Source organism: Mustela nivalis (genome assembly GCF_964662115.1).
Source record: "Mustela nivalis genome assembly, chromosome: 4".
Lineage (NCBI taxonomy): Eukaryota > Metazoa > Chordata > Mammalia > Carnivora > Mustelidae > Mustela > Mustela nivalis.
Genome location: NC_139023.1, coordinates 11,770,186 through 11,783,475, shown reverse-complemented (window position 1 = coordinate 11,783,475; position 13,290 = coordinate 11,770,186). Strand labels below are relative to the sequence as shown.

At 36.4% G+C, this 13,290-nt stretch overlaps 1 protein-coding gene across 1 annotated transcript in view; it reads right to left on the bottom strand.

The window, feature by feature from the left end:
- The window catches only part of LOC309863283 (uncharacterized protein), an 83,611-nt gene that overhangs the window by 30,771 nt on the left and 39,550 nt on the right, over positions 1 to 13,290 (bottom strand). Inside the window, exon 10 of the mRNA XM_082727857.1 lies at positions 7,737 to 7,857. Within this exon, the coding sequence (XP_082583983.1) occupies positions 7,737 to 7,857 (121 nt within the window). The remainder of the gene's footprint in view (positions 1 to 7,736; positions 7,858 to 13,290) is intronic.

Here is a 13,290-nt window from a genome sequence, read left to right as displayed (position 1 = left end):
CATAGTAATGCTAGGCTGGCTCTCTTTGGGGATTCAGAATTGCTAATTTTTCCGAGATATTCTCTGAGCTAGTTGGTCCATTTTTTGTATGATTTTATGATTCTGCAAACTAAGGTTGGATTTTTTTTTTTTCCTTTTGATGACACATAAAGCCCATAAATCCAATGACTCCCTCAGATCACCTGCCCTTCCTGCCAGGCTTCATGTAATCAAATGACACGTTCCAAAAACACAGGATCAACACAGTTCTTCCATTTGCAGCAGTGGGCCACCAAAACCAAATCTCATGTTATTGTATTTTCAATTAGGTATATAGATCCATGATTGAAAATGAATTATTGCTGTTAAAAAACAATTACATAGGCAAGATAATAATGGACATCAAGACTGCCTGGAATCAGGCAAAATTTAGAGAACTGTGGAATCATACCTCAGGAATTATAGGAATTATACCTTCATTTCTTAAATAAACTTCTCAGTGAAAGAGATGATTACGGTATCCTCGCTGCTATTAGTGAAGCTATGGAAAACAACATCAGGTACATTGAAAGCAGTGGGACGACCAAGAGGGTGGTCTACGGAACTAGACTCCCTGAGCTTTAAATCTCCAGCTCGGTAATCCACAGCTTTATGAATAAGGCCACAATTTTCAACCACTCTCTGTGTTTCCATTGTTCCATTGGGATGGAGAATGCCATCTTATTTAGCTTTAATTATGGAAAAATACATATCACATAAAGTTTACTCTCTTAACTGTATTTATTTATTTATTATTTCTGAGAGAGAGAATGAGAAAGAGAGGAGGGGCAGAGGGAGAACAAGAGAGAGTCTCAAGCAGGCTTCATGCCCGGGGCTTGATCTCATGACCCTGAAATCAGGATCTGAGCCAAATCCAAGATTCTGACACCGAACCGACTGAGCCACTGAGACGCCCCTTAACCATTTTTAAAGGTGCAGTTCAGTAGTACGAAGTATATTCACATTCCAATGTAGCCAATGTCTAGAACTTTTTTTATCTTACAATACTGAAACTATACCCATAAAAATATAGTTCTCCAGTTCCCTTTCCCCAAACCTCTGGACAACTCTTCATTCTGTTTCTATGAATTTGACTACTCTAGGTATTTCATGTGAGTGGAATCAAACAATACTTGTTTTCTTGTGATTGACTTAATTTACTTTGTACAATGTGCTCAAAGTTCATTTATGTTGTAGCGTGTGTCAGAATTCTCTTCCTTATTAAAGCTGAATAATATTCCATTATATGTACAAATCCCACTTTGTTTATTGAGTTATCCATCGACGAACACTTGGTCTGCTTTTGTCTTTTGCTTGTTATGAATAATGTTACAATAAATATGGGGTGCAAATTTTTCTTTGAAATTCTGTTTTCAATTCGTTCAGATATATGCTTCAGATATTCAATTCTTTCAGATATATATAGAATTGCTGGATCATATGGTAATAAATATTTAAAAGTTTTTGAGGAACCACCAGACTATTTGCAGTAATATCTGTACCATTTTACATTTCCACTAGCAATGCACAAGGGTTCTAATTTCTCTATGTAGTTCTTCTGATTATTAAATGAGTTAGTATAAACAACATGCTTAGAATCAATCCTGGCAATGGCATCTTTCCAAAAAACTTTATTATTATTAACATGTTTGTTAAAAATTCAGCATTTATTATTACAGAGATACAAATGAGTTATAACCTTGGCATCTGTCCTGTCAGAAGTTTCTAAATAATACCTAATATAATCATACTACCGGCAGCATATAAAATCCAATCATATGAAGCTTAAAGGGAAAAAATCACCTGAATTTTTGTAATTTTAAGATAATTCAGGCTTAGCATCAATACAAGAAAAAACAAATTCTAAAAGAAAAAATTAATAGTTGCTTAAGTATTACTTGAAGTCCACATTAGAATTATCTTGTGAGTTTACACATCCTAGGTTTATAAGGGAATGGCGACGTTATGTGCTGTAGACATGGGCCATGCTGTCGGCACAGCAAAGAGAAAAAGGTGTGTCAATTACCTTAGTCTGTTGTGTCAAATACATGAGAAGAAAAGAGTACTGGTAAAGAAACTTTCCATATAATAATTAGGCTTTTGTTATTCTTGTTTGTATGTTTGTTTTCATTAAAAGTGTACAAACTAATAAGCGTGTGTACATTCGCCCTGATGTAATCAGGTTTTGTAGAGAAACCAGACTCTGAGTGGGAGCTTTCATCAAAACCACATGCACAGGGCGCTTGGGTGGCTCAGTGGGTTGAGTCTCTGCCTTCGGCTCAGGTCTTGATCTCAGGGTCCTGGTATCGAGCCCCGCGTCGGGCTGTCTGCTCAGCAGGGAGCCTGCTCCCCCGCTCTCTCTTTGCCTGCCTCTCTGCCTACTTGTGATCTCTCTCTGTCAAACAAGATAAATAAATGAATCTTTAAAAAAAAAAAACAAAACCAAACACATGTACACGGCAACAATATCCACTGCATGCCCTACTTCTCATGGTTGCTCTATAATGACAAAACCATCGACACTGTATGGCACTGATGTTCATCTGGTAAGGTTTCTGTATTTGGGCTGAATTCTCAGTCGTTTGGTTTTGTTTCTACACACAAAAATAATGTTCCAACAAAGAACAGTACATTAATTTGTCTTTACAAAGCGTGTTTATTGAACTTTTATTCATTATTTATTTTTTAAAGAATAAAATCACCTGCTACAATGCAAATCTAAATTTTTTTGTTTGGTTATTTTGTATGGGAAAAAGTACCGCAAAAGAAATCAAATTACTCATTTGGAAGAAAACTGTGGAAGCTAGGAGAAGTTTCAGATTAAATATAGAATAAAATAAATCATTTGCCTAGGGTGCTACAAATACTGGGTAACAAATCGACTTCAGAAAACAACTTAATGACATCCAAGTCATGTGGGCTTAAGTACTAGAGATGGTAGAGAGATTAAGAAAGGTTTGTGAAAAGATTCACAATGAATGTATTCCTTTTTCCTTGAAATTGGTCCTGTGTGCACATCAACCATTCTAAACAGAAGTGTTTGAGTTTAGATTCTTTCAGTGCCACTGCCCAATAAAATAAGTAAATAAGTAAATTCTATGAGGTGTTATAAATATTAGGAAATTCGTTTAAGGCAGGTGGAAAGAAAAAAATTTGAGAGGCACTTAACATTGTATAATATTTGCTTTTTTCTATTGATGGAAATAATCCTTGCATATTGCAAAAGAATTCTAGAAGATACAGAAAATATGGTCTTAACTTTGTTCTAAATTTCACCTACAGAAACAATCACTATTAATACTGGGGTATATAAAGACTATTCTAAAAACCTAAGGATTTTAGAACAGTCTTTAAATTGCCCCCCAGAAATGAAATTATTTTATACATAACAGGTTAAGCTGAATTTAATTTTTTTTTTTTTTTTTTTTTAAAGAGAGACACAGGTCTCCATCTCAGGACCCTGAGATCATGACCTGAGCTGAAATCAAGAGTGAGTTTCTTAACTGACTGAGCCATCTAGGCACCCCGAGTTTTACTATTAAGAAAAATTATTTCCTCAGAAACATTTTTGGAAACAGAATTTTTTTGTTTGTTTGTTTGTTTTGTTTTTTTCTTAAGATTTTATTTATTTATTTGGCAGAGAGAGAGAGAAAGATCACAAGTAGGCAGAGAGGCAGGCAGAGGATGGAGGGGGAAGCAAGGCTCTGCCTTCGGCTCAGGTCATGATCCCAGGGTCCTGAGATTGAGTCCCGCATCGGGCTCTCTGCTCAGCACAGAGCCTGCTTCCCCCTCTCTCTCTGCCTGCCTACTTGTGATCTCTCTCTCTCTCTTTCTCTGTGAAATAAATAAATAAATAAAATCTGAAAAAAAAAAACCTAGAAATGCTATTTTTGTAATCCTTAGCTCAGGTTATGTTGTTTTTCCTAGTTTCCTTTTAAATTTTGACCACTTTTGTTTTTATTTTCCTGATATGAGTACCAGTTTAATACTCTAATATCTATCTATGTTCTTCAATTTCCTTGTTTTTATACCAGTGGTTTCTACATACATATTTTTCTCAATTACCCCTCTTACAAATGCATGAATCGAAAGGAGAAGCCAATGTTTTGGGCAATTTTTGCTTCCCTGTAAATTCTTGGGCATAGAGCCATTGTTTTGCTTCCATGATAGAAATAATTATAAGAGTCACTTCCTTGAAATTCCTTGTGTCATCATAGTCATCCACCTGAGAAGGCAGGTATTAGGATGGAGGTGAATCTACTTCCCTCTCTGAAGGCAGGTTACACTGACATGTGTCACCAAAATGCTTTCTCCTCACTTCCCTCTTCAGAACTGGAGAAGTCCCTCATCTGAATATTGACATCCCTGTATACCTTAGTCATCTTTAATGAGCAAGAAGAATGATAGCAGTGAACGGTCATTATTGGATAAGAAATATCTACAAGAAATAAAAATTATTGACATTGCAAACTAAGTGGAAATATCCAAAAGTATGTTGACAGAATCTGAATCTTCTTTCTTTAGATGTCTTCAAAAGCAAGGGCATCCACTTGTCTAATACTGTTCAAAGTTCTTTGATGATAGCAAAACCTGGAGTTATTCCTCTTCATAAACTAATTGTCTTTCAAGGTTGTACTTAGGGACACCAGGTTGAGAAATGCAATATGAATGACCTGGAATTGTAGAGTGCACAACATACACAACTGTACTTGCTGGTGCTATACACTAGCACTAATCCCGACCTTTAGAATGGACTTGTTAAATGTCTTGATGAATGAAAGGCTTTTAGATTTATGTTAATAACCATAGTTAGATGATATATTAATAGAAATTTTTTGTCCTAAATACAGGAAGTAGATTAATTTTACTTAGACAATTGTGTTTAATAAATACTAGCATGTAATTAATCTCATAATTATTTTTATCTCTAATTGCTAATTTGGCCCAAAGTCCAAGTAATCAGCCTTCAATGAGAACATAGTTACAGTGATGAGATCATGAACTTCTGTATCTGAAAGGTAAACAAGTTCAAATTCTTCCACTTACTTGTCGCTTATTGGCTAAACTCTACTGAAACCAAAATGAGCACAGAAGTAAATTCTCATATATAACTGCTACCAATCAAATATATATTATATTCTTCCTCAAGAAGGGATGTTTTCTGGTTAGGCAAGACAAGGTTCTTGGGGCTGTGTGTGTGGGTATGTATCCTTTCTTTTTTCTTTCTCATTGTTAGTAAAAGTGATTTTACAGAACAATAGAGTGTGAATGTCTCAGCACCAAAAGTTGCAATCTTGGGTGTTACAGCAGTGTTGACTTTTTTAGGTGCCAAAGAGAAAATCCCAGTTTGACAGCTGTGGTTTTGTATATCACTCTGGCCTTCTCTTGCCCCCAGAGAAGGAAATAAGAAAACTTCTTAACTGATGTCTGGTCTTCTTCCCATTTAACCACAAGCCCCACACTCCTCCCCCACCCCAACACACACACTCCCTTTCTGGGCAGAAAGGGAGGATAAAACAGATGCTTTCCTAGGAACGAGGCCAACACACACACAGTCTGACTCACAAACACGCAAGGAGCGTAATCCTGCTCTTGTTCATCATAAGGTTAAAGGGCTTGATTCAAAGACCTTCCCTCCTCTTATCCCAAATAAATGAAGAAGCAAGTAAAAACACAGGTTGACTCTTTCTTTCCTTTAGCAGAAAGGTGAGCAGCTGCCTCCACTGTCCATACTTCTGCCTGTGGTTTCCATTTCCTGGAAAAGAAACAAAAAAAGCTCCCTGAAGGAAGTGAGTTTTTGGCCTGAGACCTCCCTCACAGCTATCTCAGCAAAACATGGAAATGATATGTCCTGTTAACATTGAACTTGCACTTTAATATCTCAACCTTTGCCCCATGACTTCTCCCTCTCTGATCTCTAAAACTTTGTAGACACCTGCCCCATATCACAATTCTGTCTACCCAAGGCCTTAGAAAATCTGTGGTTGGGCAAGATTTCCTACTAAAGAGGTTGCTTGGTATAAGTTCTTTAAAAAATGGATACTTAATAACTTGTGTATCTGATTAAGTAGTTTTTTGGACATACATCAACAACCGAGTCAAAATACTATAAAACCAATTTTTAAAGATATTTTCAGAAATTCTAATCTCATAGCTGAACAAGTTCTTAGAATAGTTTTCTGCTGTCTCTTAATCACCTACATTCTAGATTTTTTACTCAAATTGCTTTTGCAAATAATTACCATCATTTACTGCTTTAGAAAAAGTTGTATTATTAGTGCTTTTAGGAATTTTAACTCTTATAACTCAATGAGGTAAACATATCAAAGAGTAACTAGTCTAAGATGTTTTCTTTATGACTATTTGGAATGTAAAACAAATGGTTGTTTTAGTTTTACCTTCATGAAATAAAATGTGTTTTTTCTTTAAAAAAGTGTAATAATAAAATTTTCATTTTGCTTTTGGTAAACTCAAGGTGTTACTGTATCTTATAGTTATTGGCCTTTCCAAAGTTCAGATTCATTTGTTAACTGTGAGGACTTTTAAGGTTTTGTGTATTTCTAAATAAATAAAGAACTTAATGTCATGTCACTTGACTATAGTATATTAATTGATGTAGCGATTTGAATATACACCTTATAAATATCTCACTGTTAGAAAATAATAAAGAAATTTAACCAGGAAGTAAACAAAATAGTGATTCAAACTTCTGTAAATATATATGACTCATGTATTTGCTATTCCTGGTTTTATTTTTTAACTTTTCCTAAAGAACTGTAACTCTCTGAGACAGCCTGACTATACTGAAAATCTGTAAGGGGTAAAGGTGAAGAAAGTATAGAATGTGTATTATAACTCACACCCTCACCTCATTCACATTGTGTGTCTTTTGTCTAGGATATAATCTGTTTTGTTGTGTCATGACTGCATTTTTTTTTAAGATTTTATTTATTTATGTGACAGACAGAGATCACAAGCAGGCAGAGAGGCAGGCAGAGAGAGAGGAGGAGGCAGGCTCCCTGCTGAGCAGAGAGCCCGATGTGGGGCTCCATCCCAGGAACCTGGGCTCATGACCTGAGCCGAAGGCAGAGGCTTTAACCCACTGAGCCACCCAGGCGCCCCCCCTGCCTGCATTTTTAAATCCACTTCACCACTGCACCTGGGTGGCACAGTTGGTTAAGCTTTAGACTCTTGGTTTCAGGTCAGGTCATGATCTCAGGGTTGTGGGCTTGGGCCCCATGTCAGGCTCCATGCTCAGTGGGGAGTCTGCTTGAGATTTCTCCCCCTCTGCCTCTTCCCCTGCTCTCTGTCACAAATAAATAAAATAAATCTTAAAAAAATTAAAAAAAAATTCCATTCACTATCTGGTCTGCACCATTTTCAGCCAGTTAAGATAGATATTCAGAGCTGAAGGTCAGAACTAGAGGTTTAACCTGGTCTCTGTCACTTTGTTATCAGGATGGCCTGAGAAATATTCCTTAATTTGTCTAGTGCCAATTTTTTAAGTTATAAAGCACTAACTTTGGTCAGAATGATGTAGGATTGTGTAGCAAAACAGAATTGCCTAGGTTCAAATACCATTTCTGCTATTGGGCATTAGGGAAGCTACATACCATTGCTATATTTCAGTCCTGTCTTATATAAAAAGGGGACAATACTGTACTAGTTTCAAAAGACAATGTGCAAATTTCAAAAAGTGTTTGTAAAGTGCTTCATACCGTGCTCCGATGGTAGGCGCCACTAAGCGAGTATGAACTTGTATCATCATTCTTCCTGCATTCACTTTTTAATTCAATAGCAGGATGGGCCGGAGCAATGGATATGACTTGCGAGCAGCGACTAGAGCGAAATGAGCAATTTCACTGGATTTTTAATAAGCCAGAGGCAGTTCTGCTCAGAGTTTTATCCACCACGGCAATAATTTCATTCCCATGGAATTGCCACCCACAGTCGGCTTCCCTCTCAACTCTGCTAGATCTACTTGGCTTTAGAGGGCAGCCCCTAGAAATTATGTTTGGGATTTTCCACTTCATTGTTTCAGGAGGCTCCGTCGGGATACTCCGCATTGCTACTATGAACCGGTATGTGCCATTACAGGGTCCCTGCGTGTCTGCATTCTTTCCCCTCTCTAGCCAGGCTTCTTTGAATAGCCCCACCGCCCAAAACTCAGACCCTTTATGCATCCACTCCTCAACACACTGTTCACATTTGCTCTCAGGAATTTCAAAGCCCACATAGTGCTTTTTTTTTTTTAAGATTTTATTTATTTGACAGACAGAGATCACAAGTTAGCAGAGAATTGGGCAGAGAGAGAGAGAGAAGGAAACAGGCCCCCCGCTGAGCAGAGAGCCCGAGGCGGGTCGGATCCCAGAACCCCGGGACCACGACCCCACTGAGCCACCCAGGCGCCCCCCACATAGTGCTTTGGACATAGAAACTCGTACTACAGACTCAGGGACAAGAATTGTAACTTCTGTTTCATTCAGAACTTGCTTTCCAAAGCAAAGCACACCATGGATTGCTCAGTTAAAATAAGGTTTTGATTTCTCAGGTCCCATATTCAAATCTTTAGCAGATTTCTACGAAGGTACTGTAAGTGGAGCATGCATATTCGTGCAAATTATTTGACTGTCAGAACCATATTGGCACAGATGTTACTCTTTTTTGACGTTGCCAGAGTGTTTACAGTCTGAGAGTGAAACAGAACATATGGCTTCATATTTTTCAGCAAGAATTCATAATAAAGTTTGCTTAATAAAAAACAGTTTCTTTTGTTTTCCCAATTTCGCTCCAGCTAAATACTAATGGTGTCTGGTTTCAAGGGCCCATTTAAAATAAATTTATTTATTTATTTATTTATTTATTTGAGGGCGAGCGAGCACAGGAATGGAGGGGAGGGGCAAAAAGAGGAGGAGAAGGAGACTTCCTACGGGGCAGGGCGCCCCACTTGGGGCTGGATCCAATCCCAGGGCCTCAGGGCTCATGACCTGAGCCAAAGGTACATGTTTAACCAACTGAGCCATCCAGATGCCCCTCATGGGCACATTTTTGGGAGTGCTACTTGCAATAAAAACCGCCACACTCTATCACTAAACCCAAAGCCAATGTTGCTTCAAATTGCATTTTTAAATTTTTATGTGGTCCTTTAAAAAAAAAAAAAGGTTTTTTTGGCAAAGAATGCATAAAATCTTTTATTTTGTACCATTATGTAGTCATCTAAGCTCTGGTCACCAGGAGCTGTTAGAAATCAGAAGGAAAGAATGAAAACACAAAACAGAATTTTTAGCAGTAGCAAACAAATATTCAAAAAAAGATCTCTCCAGGATAAAATAGAATTTATCACAGCAAATATTGCAGAACTAATGAAATCGGGGCAACCCCACAGTGAAAGATGCCTCTTTCTGGTAAAACTGTGAATTGATAATATTATAATACTGCATTAGAATTTGTTACCATAAGCCTGCCTTCGTGTGAGTCTGTGATCAAATGTGCATTATGTCCATAGACCTGCAAGTTAAAGCCTGGCTATTAAAGCTGCAGTAAAATGATTCCAGGTTAGTAGTAGCCACTCATGCCTAATTCAAATATTAACGCAAATACAAATATTCTCTAAAGAATACTGTCTTAAATATGGGTCTCTCATATTGGACAGGAGTCTAATATGTAAAGCTCACCCAATTATTACCTCACAATAAAACTGCATAGTATAGGAGAAAATAATCCACTACAAAAAAAAAGATTGTAGAAACAAAGATGACGGATTTAAGTTTTTTAACATGTGAAGTATTGGTTTTATCAGTTTAAATTAGTTATGATAAAATATTTTAAGAAATAAGACATCAATAAAAATTAAACGATTAAAATGACTACACAGCTGCAAGAACACACTGAAAGACAATTTTAAAAATTAAAATCATAGAAATAAAAAATTCAGTAGATGGTCATACAACAAAACAGTACAACTGAACAACACTAAAAAACTGAATAGTCCTTAAAAAGAAAGACAGCAAGAGAGAATATGAAAAGAGTAAAAGGAGAGAGATGTAGAAAATAAGATAAGATAGGAAATTCTAACATATGTGTAATTAAAGTTCCAGCAGGAGAGAACAGAAAGAATAGGGAAGATAAGTTATTTAAAGAAATGATGGATGAGGGGCATCTGGGTGGCTCAGTTGGTTAACCGGCTGCCTTAGGCTCAGGTTATGATCCCAGATTCCTGGGATCAAGCCCCACATCAGGCTTTCTGCTCAGCAGGGAGTCTGCTTCCCTTCCTCTCTCTCTCTCTCTCTGCCTCTCTGCCTACTTGTGATCTCTGTCTGTCAAATAAATAAAAAATAAAATCTTAAAAAAAAATGATGGATCAGAATTTCCAGAACATGTGAAATATGTGGTGGCATCCTGGGCTCAAGATACACAACATGTTGCAAACACGATACATATTTTTTTAAAAATCCAGTTATGAAGCTGCAAAATCAAAATGAAAGAACTATCTTAAAAACAAGAAAAACATGAACCATAAAGGAGTAACAATTGGGCTGCCCATCAGATTCACAAGCAATGATCCAGGGTCAATAAAATAACATACTGACATATTGTGAAAAAATATCTGTGCAATTTGAGTTGTGTGTAGCAATATATATATATATATATATATATATATATATATATATATATATATATTTTTTTTTTTTTTTTTTTAACAGCAAGGCTAAATTAAAGACATTTTATGCCTTTAAGGAAAGGCTAAGAGTTTACCACCAATGGAACTTCACTACAAGAAAAGTTAAAGAATAAAATTCAAGAAGAAAGCAAGCAATCCTGGTAGGAAGTTCTGAGGATCAAGATGGAATGGTGAGGGATGCCTGGGCGGTTGAGTTAGTTAAGTGTCTGGCTTCTGCTTGGTCATGATCCCAGGTTTCTTGGATCGAGCTCCCGGTGGGGCTCACCGGTCAACAGAGAGTGTGCTTTCCCCTCTGCCTGCTGCTCCCCCTGCTTGTGCTCTCTCTCTCTCTGACAAATAAATAAATAAAAATCTTTAAAAAAAAAACAAAAAAAAAAGAATGCTGAGAAAGCATGATGGTAATTATGAACAAATTATAATTGTATAAAACTAAAACAACCTGGGAATTATAGGATTAATAATATATGGCAAAACTTACATACATATAAGAGGGGCGCCTGGGTGGCTCAGTGGGTTAAAGCCTCTGCCTTCAGCTCAGGTCCTGATCCCAGGGTCCTGGGATAAAGCCCCACAACAGGCTCTCTGCTCATCGAGGTACCTGCTTTCCACCACCTCCCCCGCCTGCCTCTCTGCCAACTTATGATCTCTATCTGTCAAATAAATAAACAAAATCTTAAAAATAAAAATCAAATATACAACAAAATAAGTATATTAGTTGAAGAGATGCATGGATTGTTACATAGGATTCTAAGTACCTTTTATTAATTAGAAGGAAAATGTCAAGATTTTGATTATTTTTAAATCTTGTTAATTACCCATGAAAAATTTTGAGAGGAGTTACTAAACTAATAATAATGATAATAAAGCATATAACTTCCAAAAAGTAGAAGTGGAAGCATGAATAGGTAAAAATCAATCCAAAAGAAACAAGAAGTAAGAAAAAAGGTGAAAGTAGAGAGAAGGAAAATGAGAAAGAGAATAAATTTAGGTATAAAATAAAATGGCAGAAATAAATCCAAATGTATCTGCAATTGTAATTTAAAAAAAGGTTAAATTTACCATCAAGATACAGATGACTAGATCAGGAAAAAAATTGCAGCAAAAGTATTTTTTTTAACAAGAAAATATATAAAGCATAAAGAAGAGTAAGACTAAAAATAAAAGGATATTAAAAGTAGACCTGCAAAATACTAATCAGAAAAAAAATTATTAGGCATATTAAGATCAATTACAACAGACTTGAAGCCACAAACCAATTCTTAAAGCAAGTCATTGAAAAGTGATATAAATTTTGTTCTAAAACTGCAAGCTACTGGACACAGACCTTATATCTTTTACAAAAATTAACTCAAAATGGATCACAGACCTAAATGTAAAATGAAAAACTATAACTTCCTAAAACATAACATGGGAAGAAAATCTAGATGACCTTAAGTATGGTGACAATTATTAAGGTATGACACCAAAGGCACAGTCCGCACAAGAAAGAATTGATAAACTGGAATTCATTAGATCTAAAAGATTTTTTGGTTTTTGAAACAAAAAAGAATGAAGAGACAAGCCACAAAGTGGAAGAAGATATTTGCAAAAGACATATCTGATTAAGGACTAATTTCCAAAATGAACCAAAAAAAAAACCTCTTAAAAATAAGTAAACAAACAACCCAATTAAAAGGGTCCAAAGACCTTAGCATGCACATCAGCAAAGAAATTACACAGACGGCAAATAAACATATGAGAAGATTCTCCCACATCATATGTCATCAGGGAAACGCAAATTAAAATATCAGTGAGATACCACTTAAAAAAACCTAGCAGAATGACCAAAATCTGGAATCCTGACATCAAACCCTGGCAAAAGGAACTCTTAGTCATTGCTGGTGAGAATGCAAAATGGCACATCATCTGCAGAAGACAATTCGGCAGTTACTTTTTTTTTTTTTAAGAGATTTTATTTATTTATTTGACAGATAGAGATCACAAGTAAACAAAGAGGCAGGCGGAGAGAGAGAGAAGAGGAAGCAGGCTCCCTACTGAGCAGAGAGCCCGATGTGGGACTCGATTCCAGGACCCTGAGATCATGTCCTGAGCTGAAGGCAGAGGCTTTAACCCACTGAGCCACCCAGGTGCCCCATTGGCAGTTACTTCTAAAACTAAACACACTCTTATCATCTGATCCAACAATCACACTCTGTGGCATTTTCCAAAAAAAAAGCTGAATATTTATATCCATATGAAAATGTGTGCAAGGATGTTTATCGCAGCTTTATTCATAATGGCCAAAAGTTGGAAACAGTTAAAATATCTTATGGTAGGTGAATGGATAATTAAAGTCCAGACAATGAAGTATTATTCAGCACTCAAAAGAAATGGACTAGCAAGCCCTAACAAGACATGGAGGAAAACTAATTGCTTACTGCTAAGTGAAGGAAGGTAATGGGAAAAGGCTATCTATTCTATGATTCTGATTTTATGACATTCTGAAGATGGCAAAATTATTGAGACTGTAAAAAGATTGGTTTTTGGCAGAGGTTAGGGAAGAGGGGATGAATAGGCAAAATGGGATTTTTAGGACAGGAAAACTATTCTGT